This window comes from Centrocercus urophasianus, unplaced genomic scaffold (assembly GCF_019232065.1).
Source record: "Centrocercus urophasianus isolate 14NV4802_14NV808 unplaced genomic scaffold, USGS_Curo_1.0 seq_10, whole genome shotgun sequence".
Lineage (NCBI taxonomy): Eukaryota > Metazoa > Chordata > Aves > Galliformes > Phasianidae > Centrocercus > Centrocercus urophasianus.
In genome coordinates, this window is record NW_024884142.1 from 63,589,511 (window position 1) to 63,603,164 (window position 13,654).

The window sequence follows — 13,654 nt, forward strand, 5'->3', positions numbered from 1 at the left end:
AGCCGCTCGGGCTCAAGCGGCCTTCCGCTCTGAGCGCCATGGGGTCGCGGGAGCCCTGCCGGCGGCTGGAGGCGGTGCTCGGCGCTCTCTACGACTTGGGTGGGTGAGCGGAGCCGAAAGGAGATTTGCGGGAGGGAGGGCTGCGGGAAAAGGGGCCGCGGGAGGGAGGGCCGCTCGCTGCGACGCGAAGTTGACCCGCGCACGTGTTCTGCCGCGCAGGTGATGAGCCCGGCGTCCGGGGCTCGGCGGGGGACGGCGATGCTAGCGAGGCGGCAGCGGAGGAGGAAGAGGAGGACAGCCAGGAAGCGCAGCCGACAGCCCCGAGCGATGCTGGCGGGGCGAAGAGAGGGAGGCGCGGCGCCCGCGGCTTCTTCGGAGGGCTGCGGGAGGAGATGTGCCGCACCGCCCCGCCGCCGCCGCACCACGGCGCGCCGCCCCCCGCCCAGGTGGAGGTGGTGGTGTTCCGCGAGAGGAAGAGGAAGGCGCGGCCCGACCCCGTTCCGGCGGCGCCCGGCGGCGGCACCCAGGTAGAACCGAGGCGGGGGAACCTCCGGGCTGGGGGCTCCGTCCCAAAACTGCCCTGCTCTGTTGGTGCTGCTGCAAAACGAGAAAACCTCAGCTACCAACAAAAATGTGCTGCCCTCCTTTAAGCAGGAGCGTGGGTGGTGAAAGTTCTTTAAAGCACAGATTTTTTTTTTTTTTTTCCCCTCCCCCTAAAGCCACGCCAGAGACTTTACATTGAGGGACAGGGATGCGCCTTTGTGGGTACAGCAGAAAGCAAGCAAGATCCCTAGGTGCTTGCCTGGTTTTGTTGTCTCTGCCCTCTGCCATCATAAAGCAGTAACTCCTGCTCCAAGGATCTCCCCTCCACCAGTACAGGTGCCTACAAGTCCCAGACCCCTCCCCGGATACCCAGCTAATGACAGCCAGCCCTGCTGGCAGGTTAAACAGGGGTAAGTGCAGTCTGAGAGGTAATGATTATGCCAGAGGAGGTTCAGGTCAGATATTAGGAAAATTTTCCACTCAGAGCAGTGAGGCACTGAAAGGGGCTACCCAGGGAGGTGATAGAGTCACCATCCTTAGAGGTATTGAGGAAACGTGGCTGTGGCACTGAGGAATATGGTTAGTGATCATGGTGGGCATGGGTTGGTGGTTGGGCTAGGCTGTCTTAGTGGCCTTTTCCAACAATTAGGATTCTATGACCAATGGCTTTTTCTTCTGATTTCAAAAGATCTCTGATTAAGTATTTTGCATTGGAAACAGAAAAGTAAATCCCAGCGACATAAATAAACCCATCCATGTGGCTGCCAATGCAGTACAAAACGTGAACACCCAGCTTGCCAGTTCACCAGCTTGCCAGTGGCTATGCTTTTACATAAATATGTTTATTACTTCAAGCCAAACACAAGGCTTAGCCTCTAGCAGTGTCCTACAAATAAAACAGGCAGAAAAGCCTCTTAACTGTTCCTCTGCCTCAATGTTTCATGTGTTGCCCTCACCTCGTGGGTGTGAGGGGCCTGCAGGTCACCGACAAGCAAGGAGCACCTTGAGGGGCTTGTGCTGGGTATCTTATGGAGGGAGTGTCTTGTAGGCATTAGGTCTCAGGCTCCTGATTGGTTTATGGGCACCCAGTGTCCTTACACTACCAAAAGCCAGGGCACGAAGAGAAAGGTGATCTTGAAGGTCTTTTCCAATATGAGCAATTCTATGATTCTATGGGCCTGGCTGGAAGTTACCATGCCTTCCACAGTGGGTAGAAGTCTACCATGGGTCAGCATTGTAGTGTTTCTCTGGCAGTTTGCCTTAATTTGCACTTATAGCCGTAACATCAGAAGCCCAGTTCTAAAATAAGTTCTAATGGGCATTTGATGAGGCTCACCACTATGGAAGGTTGACGTGGGACTGGGGATCTCTAGAGAGTGAACTGAGCAGTTGGTTGAACTCTTTTCTTTTTTTTCTTTCTTTTTTTTTGTGTGTGTGTGTGCGCATGCATGTGCTTTTTCCAGTATGATTTCCTCCAGAAACTGTTCCAGATTTTCATTTTCTTATGCTTTTTTTTGTTTGTATGTTTTTCTGCCTGTAAAAGCAGACCTGTTAGGCCTGTTAATGAAATGTTCTGTAGGCAACCAGTTTTCATTATGATATAGATTGCCAGACTACATGCAGCTTTGCAGAGCTAGAAGACATCTGGCTTTGTTGTATGCGGAGGGAAGCTGTGCTTTGATGTAGCCTGAGTTCATTGCTGGACTAAATGTGACTAAATATTCTAGAGAGCAAAAGAAACTTTGTACTGAGTGTTGCCACCAGCTGTCAGTACACAAAGTTACCTTTCTCCAAGTCCAAAGCAAAATAACTTCAAGTTCACATTGTATCCTGCTTTAGCAGTTTTAGGAGAGATTTTGAAATGGAAGTATGCATGATGCATAGCACTTTTAAAAACGTTGTATAAACTTGAAATTATAAAAATTAATTGAATTTATTATTTTGTCTGTTTTTTTGTCTGAATTATGGAACTCTTGGAAAGCATTAGCTAATAATGTAGACAATGAAGTGCGGGACAAAGCTATGTATGTTCTGTGATATAATGGCACCCCGTAAATTTTACAAGGCCGTTCCAATACGACCTTATCTTCATATTTAAAATGCTACTGACACCCTCTTACCTTGACTTATTAAAAGAGGAAGCTGGAAAAACATGTCTGGAAGGTTTAGTACTCTTCCTTGCCACCCATTTTAGCATTTCACTGCTTTCAAATTGGGTTTATTTATTATATTCACAGAATCACAGAATTGTAGGGGTTGGAAAGGACCTCCAGAGATCATCAAGTCCAACCCCCCTGCCAAAGCAGGTTCCTTACGCCAGGTTGCACCAGTAGGTGCCCAGGCAGGTCTTGAATGTCTCCAGAGAAGGGGACTCCACCACCTCCCTGTGCAGCCTGTTCCAGTGCTCCGTCACCTCACTGTAAAGAAGTTCTTGCGCACATTTGTGCAGAACTTCCTGTGCTGCAGTTTCTGGCCATTTCCCCTTGTCCTGTCTCCACTCACCACTGAAAACAGTCTGGCCTCGCCATTCTGCCCCCCACACCTCAGATATTTATAGACCTGGATCAGATCCCCTCTCAGTCTTCTTTTCTCAAGGCTGAACAGACCCAGTTCACTCAGCCTTTCCTCATAGGAGAGATGCTCCAGGCCCTTCACCATCTTTGTGGCCCTCCGCTGGACTCTTTCCAAGAGATCCCTGTCTTTTTTGTACTGGGGAGCCCAAAACTGGACACAATACTCCAGATGAGGCCTTAACAGGGCACAGTAGAGGAGGAGGATCACCTCCCTCGACCTGCTGGCCACACTCTTTTTAATGCATCCCAGGATGCCATTGGCCTTTTTGGCCACGAGGGCACACTGCTGGCTCATGGCCAACCTGTCGTCCACCAGGACACCCAGGTAAAATTCAATTAAATGTTTTGTTTTCTTCACAGACCAGAACAGTGGCTGAAAAGAAAAATGTGAACAAGCAAGAATTTAACTTCGAAAAAGTAAGTCACTAGCACCTACCTAATCTCAGTGCTTCATTGTGCAGGTGTGCATGTATTTATATGCTTGGGAAAGCTGCAGTGAAATTACTGAGAAGCATTGCTGGAAAAGTTTGTCTTTTGCAGGTGAGGATTTCCTAATGTGTAATTTTGGTGTAATGTGCTGTGCTGGAGGAGGAGCGAGTTAGAGAACGTACTGTGGCTCCTTGGCTTTTCTTTCTGATCTTTCACTGATAAATCAAGGAAGTTCACTGCATGTTAGCTGTGTAAAGCTATGTGAGTACCCATAATGTGTTGCATATGTTATTTTAGGCCTATGTTGTTAGTTATGAATTTTTGATCTCATATGGGGAAAGAAAAAAAAAAAGTGCTTCTCACTAGTTAATGGCTTTACAGCCAAGGAATTGGAATGCTCTGTAAATGCTAGATCTTGTGAGTAGCATGCTGTATTGCTTTGGTGTGTACAGCACAACACAACTCACTTTTCTGCAAAGCACCTCCTTCCCAAGTATCCAGTTTTATGTGAAATGAACAGAAACAGTTACTGACCCTCTGTTAGTCCTCACTGTCCAGAGATTAGATGAACAGTGGTCAACTGTTCTGCAGTATAGTACAGAACTCCATTTCCATTATTTTATAGCATACTGAATTCAGATATTAGCTAAGGTGTCTCTGGGAATATGACTTCGCTGTGGTCTGTCAAGGGTTATTTTACAACAGACTGGACAACTACAAAATGCTTGCAATTTTCTGTAATGTTTTAGGCTCGTTTGGAAGTGCACAGGTTTGGAATCACTGGCTATGAGAAGCAGGAACAGCGTCTATGGGAACGGGAACGTGCAATCATGCTGGGAGCCAAGGTAATTCTTGCTCATTTTGTGCTGGGAGGTGACCCAACTGTTACAATGCAGGGAAAGTGTAAGAAACACTGAGGTTTTGGTATCACTTCTTTAAAACACAAGATGCCATTCTCCACCCCTTCTTTCACCTCATGTTTACTTTTACATTTTCTGTCCAGTCTGGTCAGTTTTCTGTAAACATCTGGAAAATTAATATTTTTGTGTTCTCAGAGATATTTAGGTGAAATAGGACTGATTGGGGTGGAAAACAACATTTACTGATTATTTTACAGACCTTTCAAAACTGAACAGCTAAGAGGATAGACTTGCTTTTATAAAGATCCATTTTCCCAGTGATTTGACAATTAAGAATTTTTCAGTTTTGTTTATCACCAGCAGTATAAAAGGGGGAAAATATAGTTTTTCTAAGTCTTCTTTGATGATGGGGAGGAGGGTATGAACTTTCCAGGTGTGGTGTTATTTTGGAAACCTTGTAGATCTGTTACACAATATAAACATCTTTCCCACCAAGAAATACATTTTTATCATGTATCTGCTTTACAGTCCTTAAGTCCCTTTCCTCTCATCCTAAGGAAAATAAACTATTACTTCTGCTTACCCACCACTTGAAAAATAATTTCAATGCAAGTATGTGAATATTTCTGAATCTATTTGAAAATTTCAGCAGAGGTATCACTCCCAATCTTTATTACAGCCTCCCAAAAAGGAACACATCAACTACAAGAAATACCAGGAGAAAATGAAGGTGAAGAAAACAACAAAGGATGATGATAAGGGACAGGTTTGTGTGACATTTTGTCTATAAAAAGTCAACATGTAAGATCTAGCCCAAAAGCCCAATAATGCCTCAGGCACAGGAGGAGTGCCTGAGTTTGACACCTGCTGCTCTCATGAGGTGAGCTTGACTCCAGCACAACTCATCTCACCAGTCAGAGCTTTTCATGTGCAGTAGGAAGGGTACAGAATTCAAACTGTGCTGTGGTGGGTTTCAGTGCCCTATCTGTCGAGGATGGTAGATTGATGATGCAAAATAAGCAGTTTTTCTGTGTTTTGGTTTTTGGTTGGTCTCCAATTAATGTTTGTTGCATTTTATCTAACCACAGGAAGCCAGATGTTCAGCTGGTTTTATATCAGTGCAATTCCATCTAGGATCTTGCTCATTATTTAAAGCGAGGGTGAGGTTTGTGTTGCATCCATCCTCTAGCATGGTCCATCTGGCCCCAAGCCTGTTCCCTGCCTGTGCTGTGGGTGGGAGCAGGCTGCCAGGCAGGTTTCTGCTCCACCAACTTGTCTTTTGCCACCTTCTTTTTCAGGGGACCTATTTCTCCTTTATCACGTGGCTTAAAGCACACCCAGCTTATGACCAAACACTGGCAAACCCTGTCATCTGACAGTGTGCTCAGTCAGGCAGCTAGATGTACTTGCCTGCTACTAAGTAGATGTTTTGACTCAAGGATCTATCTTGTACCCCTTGTGTCGCTGGATTTGTGTGCCCTTACGTGGCAGGGGTAGCATTTTGGTCGTGGGTGGTCTGTGCTTTCCACAAGGTGACAGGAAGAGCTCTGGGCATAGTGCCCTGTGAGGCATTGCATCATTTGTCCTATCAAAAGGTATCCCAACCTGTTTTCATGCATCTGGTTCAGTGAAGCAAAAACAACTGGATATTGTGTGTTCAGGGGGGGTGGTTAGCCAAAAAAACCTGTTCCTTTGCCATTAAAATAGGCATCTTTAAACACAGGTACAAAAAGGTGATTCTCTGAAGAAGAAGAAGAAGAAAAAAGACTTGAAGGAGAGGTGAGAAATTTTTAATGCTGTTATGTTTCTTTGATATAGTCTTGCTGGTGTATTATCCCTACGTAACCATGTGTAACAATTTAATACCATATGTGAATTTTTCAAACTGCAGAATTCTCGTTACAAAATGGTGACTTTGTTCCATGTTTAGCAGTTTCAGAGGCTTTAGTTATGCAGCCTCAGTGAAAAGATGTCAGTTCTGCCCTGGCCTGTTTAAGATGACAGCTAGGATGGATGGAAATCCCTGTGTGGGGAGCCAGGATGTGACATTTGCTCAGAGCATTTGCCCTGAGAAACAACTTTTGCAAAACAACGAGGTACAGCAAATAGAGGCTTGAAAAGTACAGTGACATTCTTAATTATAGTGTAGCAGGCTAGCTGAAATGTGAGACTCTTTATCTTCTTTATCTGAAAATCTTTGTTTTCAAATGTTTCTTTTAATGTAGTTCATTCTGTAATGTGCTGCAAGTTTTGACCAGTAACACAGGTAATAAATGTTTTGGGACCAATACATGCTATAATTTGGTATTCCATAATATGAATGCTGACTGCATAAATAGGTGATAGTTTTCAATGTATTGAATGTTTTAATGAGTTTCTGGTGTTTCTCTTGATTCATTTTCCTTCGTTACTATTTCAGAAAGGCCAAAAGGAAGAGATCGGTGCCCAGCATTTGGCCTGCAGGACAAGTTGGAAAATTCAGAGATGGGACCTTGATTCTACAAAGCGGTGACATAAAGAAAATTAAATCAACTAAAGTTATCAAATGAACTTATGATACCAAATGAAATGGATGAAAAGCATTAAAACAGAACTCCTGTTGCCACCAGAAGAGACTTACATAAGCCTTGCCCTGCCACCATGTCCTAATTCATTTACCTTATTTTTTCTTGCAGGGTTTTCTATCTCTTATTCTTGGGAGAATATGACAATTTACCATGTTATAAATAAAAGAAAGACTTTTTGATAATTAAGAAGGTTACATGGGTTGTTTTTATATGTGCTAAAGAAAGTGCTTTACTTTCTAGAATTAACTTATTGGTGCTAAGTGAAAAATTAATCCACCTAGTGAATTATATATTAAAATGTATAGCTCTTTGCTTTCATCTGGAAGAAATATGGCAAAAGCTGTACCTTATTTTCTCTTAACCTGAAGTAGGTGTTCTATGTCAGGCATACATCTTTTCTGTGTTTATCTGAGTTGTTAGTGGAGAGTGGAACTACAAAACAGTTTTCATGCCCAGCAAAGCCTTTTAAAGTTTCAGAATTATCTTCTCAAGAATGAAAAATGAGATTCTTCTGAAGGTAAGAGTTAGAGGCTGAACTTGTATGTCTACAGAGAACACCAAATAAGTAGTTTCAGATGGTTATTGTGGGGGTGATCATGATGTAAGACAGTATACAAAAACAGGCAATGTTCAAGACCTGAGCTGAATGCCAGATGAGGTACAGACATCCAGTAGCTACACATTGTTCATGGTTAACTTGTTTGTCATTTAACAGTTAACCTACTGATAAAAGCAAAGGAAAGAAGTTCATGCTTTGTTTTTTTTATATTTAAGGTTATTGAGCAGTTGTGGCAATGAAGCAGATATACATGAGAAAGAAAATAGCCATTATTGGAGATGCTTCTTTAAATGTACAAGTGAAATTCAGCTTACCTATGAGGATTTGAAAACATGCTTCCTAGCTGCCTCGTGGGAACCTGAATAAGCTGATCTCTAACCTCAGTGAACAGTGAAGTCTGAGCCAGCTTGCAGCTAGCAATGAGAACAGCAACACCAGAAGCTGCTCCCTTCCCAGGATAAGAAATTATCTTGATGTGGGGGAACTACAGCACAGGATGGAATACTTTCTCACACGATCTTTCCCCTGTACCTTTCACCTTACTTTCAAGTCTTGGAGAAGCACTGTGCCAATACTCAAAGGGACTCAAAGGGAGGGAGCCCAGAGGAAAACAGTGAGGTAAAAAGAGGAAGGGAGTGTTTCTGCACGCTCTTCCCACATGGCTCTAAGCTGGATTGCTAAACGCTGTTATCACACTTTGTAATTGCTTAATCAGCATTGGTTGCAAATTCGCACTGGAATTAACAATCCTAACTAGTTACTGAATATGCAGACTTAAGAAATGTCAAATCATGATTGCATGTGACGGTGTAATCATCAAGCCCAATTGTGTAGAGAGCATCAAAACTTGCTGAGGCAATAGATGAGCTTTGGATGTTATGGAATAACCTGTATCTTTTAATTCCTGGTTGATCCTTGAGTTTGGTGTTTGTTTATTTTTAATGCTCTCTTCTACATGAAATTCTGTTCATCTGGATTTGGGTATTATGTGCTGTGGGAGTTCATCCTCACTCAGCCTAGGTAATTTAAAGGGTTAAGTTCTTTTCCCACCTCCACAACTGCCAAAATGTTTCTGGGAGTGAAACTTGGTCTAAAGGAGGCATCTGAATTTTGCAGTCCTGGTGTCAAGTTTTAAAAGACCAGAAAAAGAGTTAGAGTTGAATGAAATTCAGTTCTTAAAATAAAAAGAAGAAAATTGGAATGCTAATTTGACAGTGAAACAAAAAACTTGGAAAAATTAAAAGCTTATTCAAGAAGCTACAGTTTCTCACACCTGTAATGTTGGTGTGTATGTTTTTTTGTTATGTGGTGTTGTGTCTTTTTAACATCAAATCATTGAGGTGATTTCAGTTAGCCGTACTACATACTTGCAGGATCATGTTCTCAGTAAAATATGATAGCTTTAGCCCAGTTTTGTAACTGGACACATTAACAAAAAATTATAATGACTAACAAAAATTATAATGACTGCAATTTGGCTAACAACTGTTGAGAAACATTTATGCATTTACTGTTTCTCTGAACTAGAATGTGTTATTAATTAACAGAGTATGAAAGTGTGTGTTCAACCAGCAAACAGTTGTTTTGGAGACATATGCTGATGCATGAAACCAGTATTGACAAAATAACTGATTCATTATAGGTAAGGGGAAGCAGGGACCATTTATTTTTGCGTCCTGTCTGCAGTCAAGTAGCAGAATGAGGGAGAAAAGGAGATCTCTTTAAATGTTTCTTATCTGTGCTTTCTCATGCCTCTTTCTGTGTTTTCTCATGCCTCTAACTGCGCTAAGCTTTATTACTGTTTCCCCATATGCTGAAGCCATTGATTTTATTTATTTATTTATTTATTTTCCCCTCCCAATAGAAGTCTATGCAGTGAAGGAGCTGATGCCAAGTTGTCTCTTGCTTAAAAACACCCTATCACCATGATGGATGATGTTTTTGTATGCTTATCTTTGATTACTGCCAATTGTTTGGTTTGGATGGGCCTCTGTTCTTTCCCTAGCACTGCTCCCAGTGTGTTACTGTGCTTTCTTCTTTATCAACAAGCATTCATTGGGTTGCTTAGCTTAAATGCGCTTTTTTTGGAGCCGTGCTCGGTCCCTCTCGACGCATCTGCTTGATGATGGTTTGCAGCATCAGCAGTACATGTAATTTTAAACTGTTATGAAGTTTTACCTTTTCTGTCTTGTATTCTTACCTCATGGCCCTAAGGAACATGCGAGTCAGAGCTAATGGAGCGGTGTTAAGAGAGAGGTGTTTGAATCTGGCATATGTGTAAAGGTGAGACATGGATGGTTTATCTCGACAGGCTGGAGGGCTGGGCTCGGGTGAACCTAATGAGGTTCAACACGGCAAAGTGCAAGGTTTTGCATTTGGGCCGGAAGAACCCCAGGCACCCGTACAGGCTGGGAGGAGTGGTCCTTGAGAGCAGCTCGGCAGAGAAGGACCTGGGGGTCCTGATGGACGAGAGACTGAACATGAGCCAGCAGTGCGCTCTGGCAGCTCGAAAGGCAAATGGGATCCTGGGCTCCATCAGGAGAGGGGTGGTCAGCAGGGACAGGGAGGTGATCGTCCCTCTCTACTCGGCTCTTGTGAGGCCCCATCTGGAGTACTGTGTCCAGGTGTGGAGCCCTCAGTACAAGAAAGACATTGAGATTTTGGAAAGGGTCCAGAGGAGGGCGACTAAGATGATCAGGGGGGCTGGAGCACCTCCCCTATGAGGACAGGCTGAGGGAGTTGGGCTTGTTCAGCCTGGAGAAGAGAAGGCTGCGGGGTGACCTCATTGCAGCCTATCAATACCTGAAGGGAACCTACACCCAGGAGGGGAGTAAACTCTTCAAAAGGGCTGACAACAGCAGGACTAGGGGAAATGGATCCAAGTTGAAGGAGGGAAGATTTAGGTTGGATGTTAGGGGGAAGTTCTTTACAAGGAGAGTGGTTAGGCCCTGGAACGGGCTGCCCAGGGAGGTTGTGGATGCCCCGACCTTGGATGTGTTTAAGGCCAGGTTGGACGGGGTCCTGGGCAACCTGATCTGAATGTGTGTGTTTGGTGGCCCTGCTAGGCAGGGGGGTTGGAACTACATGATCCTCGAGGTCCCTTCCAACCCGGGTGATTCTGTGATTCTGTGTTTATCTGAGTAAGAGACTGGCTTTCTCTGAATTGCTCTTGGCTGTGGTAATGAAGTAGGTATCAGCAGTTTGGTACGTGTCCTGCACGAGTGCCACATCCACACAAGACAGCTTACTCAGTAATAACGAACAGAGTACTGATGTTGGATTTGTTGGCAATGTTTTAAGAATTTATTTAGAAATTGTAAAATGGCATAAACTCATACGTCAGGTTTTTCCAAAAGAGTAATAATAATAATACACAAAGTTTTAGTCAGACCAAAAGACAAAAAGCAGTTTGTTTCCAATTCAAAAAATACAAACTTTGCTACAGATACAAAATTATAAAAAGTTTATATTTTCCTCTCGATCTGGTGACAGACACATACAGAAGAGATGTATATTTCACCAGTTCCAAATTCATATAAGCTGTGGGAGATGATGCTGAAGAAAAGAACATCATGGTTAAAAGAAAACAGAAACAACTTCTCGTCTTTCACTTAACCAGAAGTGAACACCGTTATGTTATTCCTTTGCACGTTTTTTGGTTGCCAACATTTAAATCAGTGTTATTCATGCTTCATATAACAATCAGAAATAACAGCAGTTTTACCTCATGCATTTATTTTAATATTCATCACATAATATCTTCTCACCATGCTACCTAGAAAGGTCAGTGTTTTTATTGACAACATTTAAGGGAGGTGGTATCAGCAATCATGATGAAAGGATGCAATCCGGATCCATAAATATTTATATCTACTGATTTAAGGAAAAATAATAGAAATCTTCCAATTGGGGGGAAAAAGTGATATTCTGCTTGTATTTGCTTCCAATAACAAACAGAACAAAAGGAAGGTTGCTTGGCAGAAGGGGAACGTGGTGCTGAGTACCTATTGCAGTCAGTGCACATCTGTCTCCCGTATTGTGCAAAGCTGCAGAAGCCCCACACATTTAGTTTGTGTGGCTTGCATATGGGCTTCTGCACATAAGAAGACTGAGTGCTTCTTAACCATGATGGGTTTGTGCTTCAAGCTGCCACTCCAGCCACCTGCATGTGCACAGTATTCAGTACTACAAGATAATCACCAGAAATGTTGTCAGTAAAAACTACAAGCAGCTCGCTTCAAAGAAAAAGGAGGAAAAAAAAAGAAAAAAAGAAAAAAAACCCTCAAAAATGAAAAGTTACTAAGATGATCTTTGTTTGGTAATTGTCGTGACAAGTGCTGTTTGCATTTGTGATGCATTTGTTGCAATAACCTGTTGGTGGACTTGTAACTGTAATCTCCTTTGCAAAGCTGAGCTAGCCAAGATACTTGGGTTTTCGTATTATTTTGCCTGGTTCAAAGGTTAATTGTTTCCTATGCTATTTAAGCAGAATGCTACAAAGCTGGTAAAGCCTGAGATTAGGTTTAACAACTGTATTTCCTTGTCATTCCCTTTGTGAACAGAAGATGTACTTGATGGCTGTTAGCAGGTTGCTGTGCTCTTCATCCCTTCTAACAGGGACAGGTTGTCTTATTTATGGTCCAGAATGCACCACCTCATTGGCAATCACAGACAGTGTTTTTCCATGTGGTGGTAGAGGCAGCTTAGCCTTGACCTTCTCATTCTTACCTCTTTTATAAATATTATCATGTAAGAAAGGAGAACAAAAACTGCGTATCACATTTCTTTTTGCTCTAGAACAACTAGGAAAGTAGAGGACTGGGTGCTCTCTGCCATCTTTACTAATTACACTTTGAAGAAAAGAAAAATTAGAAAAACAGACTTCTACAGCACTATGACAGAACTCTACCACCAGCCAAGAACAAACTACAGCAATACACTTTAATGGCTTTATTTACAACACAATGGAACATTATGCATATAATAAATCACATTTGATACTTTTCCTCTTAAGTTCTTGTATATGTAACCTTGTGCTTTTTTTTTTTTTTTTTTTTTTTTTTTTTTTCATTTTAGTCCAATGTATTTCACTGTGTCTCAACTACGTAGCAAGTATGGGACATGACTGAGCTGTCTCCCTGTCTTCTTTGTTTTAGAAGCCAAATTGCTTTCCAAATTAAAGATACATCACAGTTTCCTACTATCCTCACTGACATTTGTTTTACAGTGCACACCTTCCAATCTCAGAAGAAGTAAGGGAGTGTCACCTAGGCCTGTGCCCATATTGACATTACTTCTCTGTAAAAATATCTTTGTGGTAGTTTATTTGTGTTGATGAGGGAAACACAAGTGTAGGCAATGGTACAGCACTGCACGCCCTGGGAGTCTGACAATACCCCTGATGGCACAGTTCTTCTATTTGGTCCCACTGAACTCAACAGGGAAATCTGCAGAGGAAAGAGCTGGGACAAGGATTCACAAAGGATGATATTTGGGTTCACATGGATAGATGAAAACTAAGCATCCCTCATTGTCCTGCAGGATAGAAAGTTTGCTTACTGTACTTACTTAGACAGAGGCAGATGCTCCAAACTGACATATGCAGAAGTCAAGCTTCATTGTGCTTAGTAGAACAAGACTTTTTTAAACATTAGGTTTACAGGTGCCTCACATGGACTCTGCGCCATGTGGGGCAAGATTCATCCCAGCTCAGAAGGCTCTATTCTCCTGTTTACAAGGATCAGCCTGTGCTCCAGGGGCAGATGCGTCCCATGAAAGGCATCTCTGTGCTTACCTAGGTGACTGGGAAGCAGTCTGAATAGTTAGTAACACAATTTCTGCAAGGAACATACTACTAAAGGCTGGCTCCCTTCTAAAGAAGAGATTTGGAGGAAACAAAAGCTGGCAGAAGTGATGCTGTAGATGAAGAACATGCAGACAGCTGGGCTTATAACCAAATGGGAGAGTTAACTTGCAGAGAAACAAGCTATCTCCAGCCTGAGCAGAGAGGTGAAAGTAAGTGCCACACTTCTCCCCACCCAATGCTATTCTGTAAAAGGAAAGTTCTGCTCTGGTCTGTGTTTAGAGTGGTTTATGTAAAGTTCTGCTGCCACCTGGATGCTC

The 13,654-nt window shown here is 42.8% G+C and overlaps 1 protein-coding gene across 1 annotated transcript; it reads left to right on the top strand.

The window, feature by feature from the left end:
- Positions 1-3: 3 nt before the first annotated feature.
- CUNH1orf131 (chromosome unknown C1orf131 homolog) lies at positions 4-7,158 on the top strand. The gene is made up of 7 exons (XM_042811422.1): positions 4-99; positions 220-527; positions 3,477-3,533; positions 4,295-4,390; positions 5,085-5,171; positions 6,129-6,184; positions 6,825-7,158. Exons 1-7 carry the CDS (start codon positions 39-41, stop codon positions 6,952-6,954), a joined length of 795 nt encoding a protein of 264 aa, XP_042667356.1. The 5' UTR covers positions 4-38; the 3' UTR covers positions 6,955-7,158.
- The last annotated feature ends 6,496 nt before the right edge of the window (positions 7,159-13,654 follow it).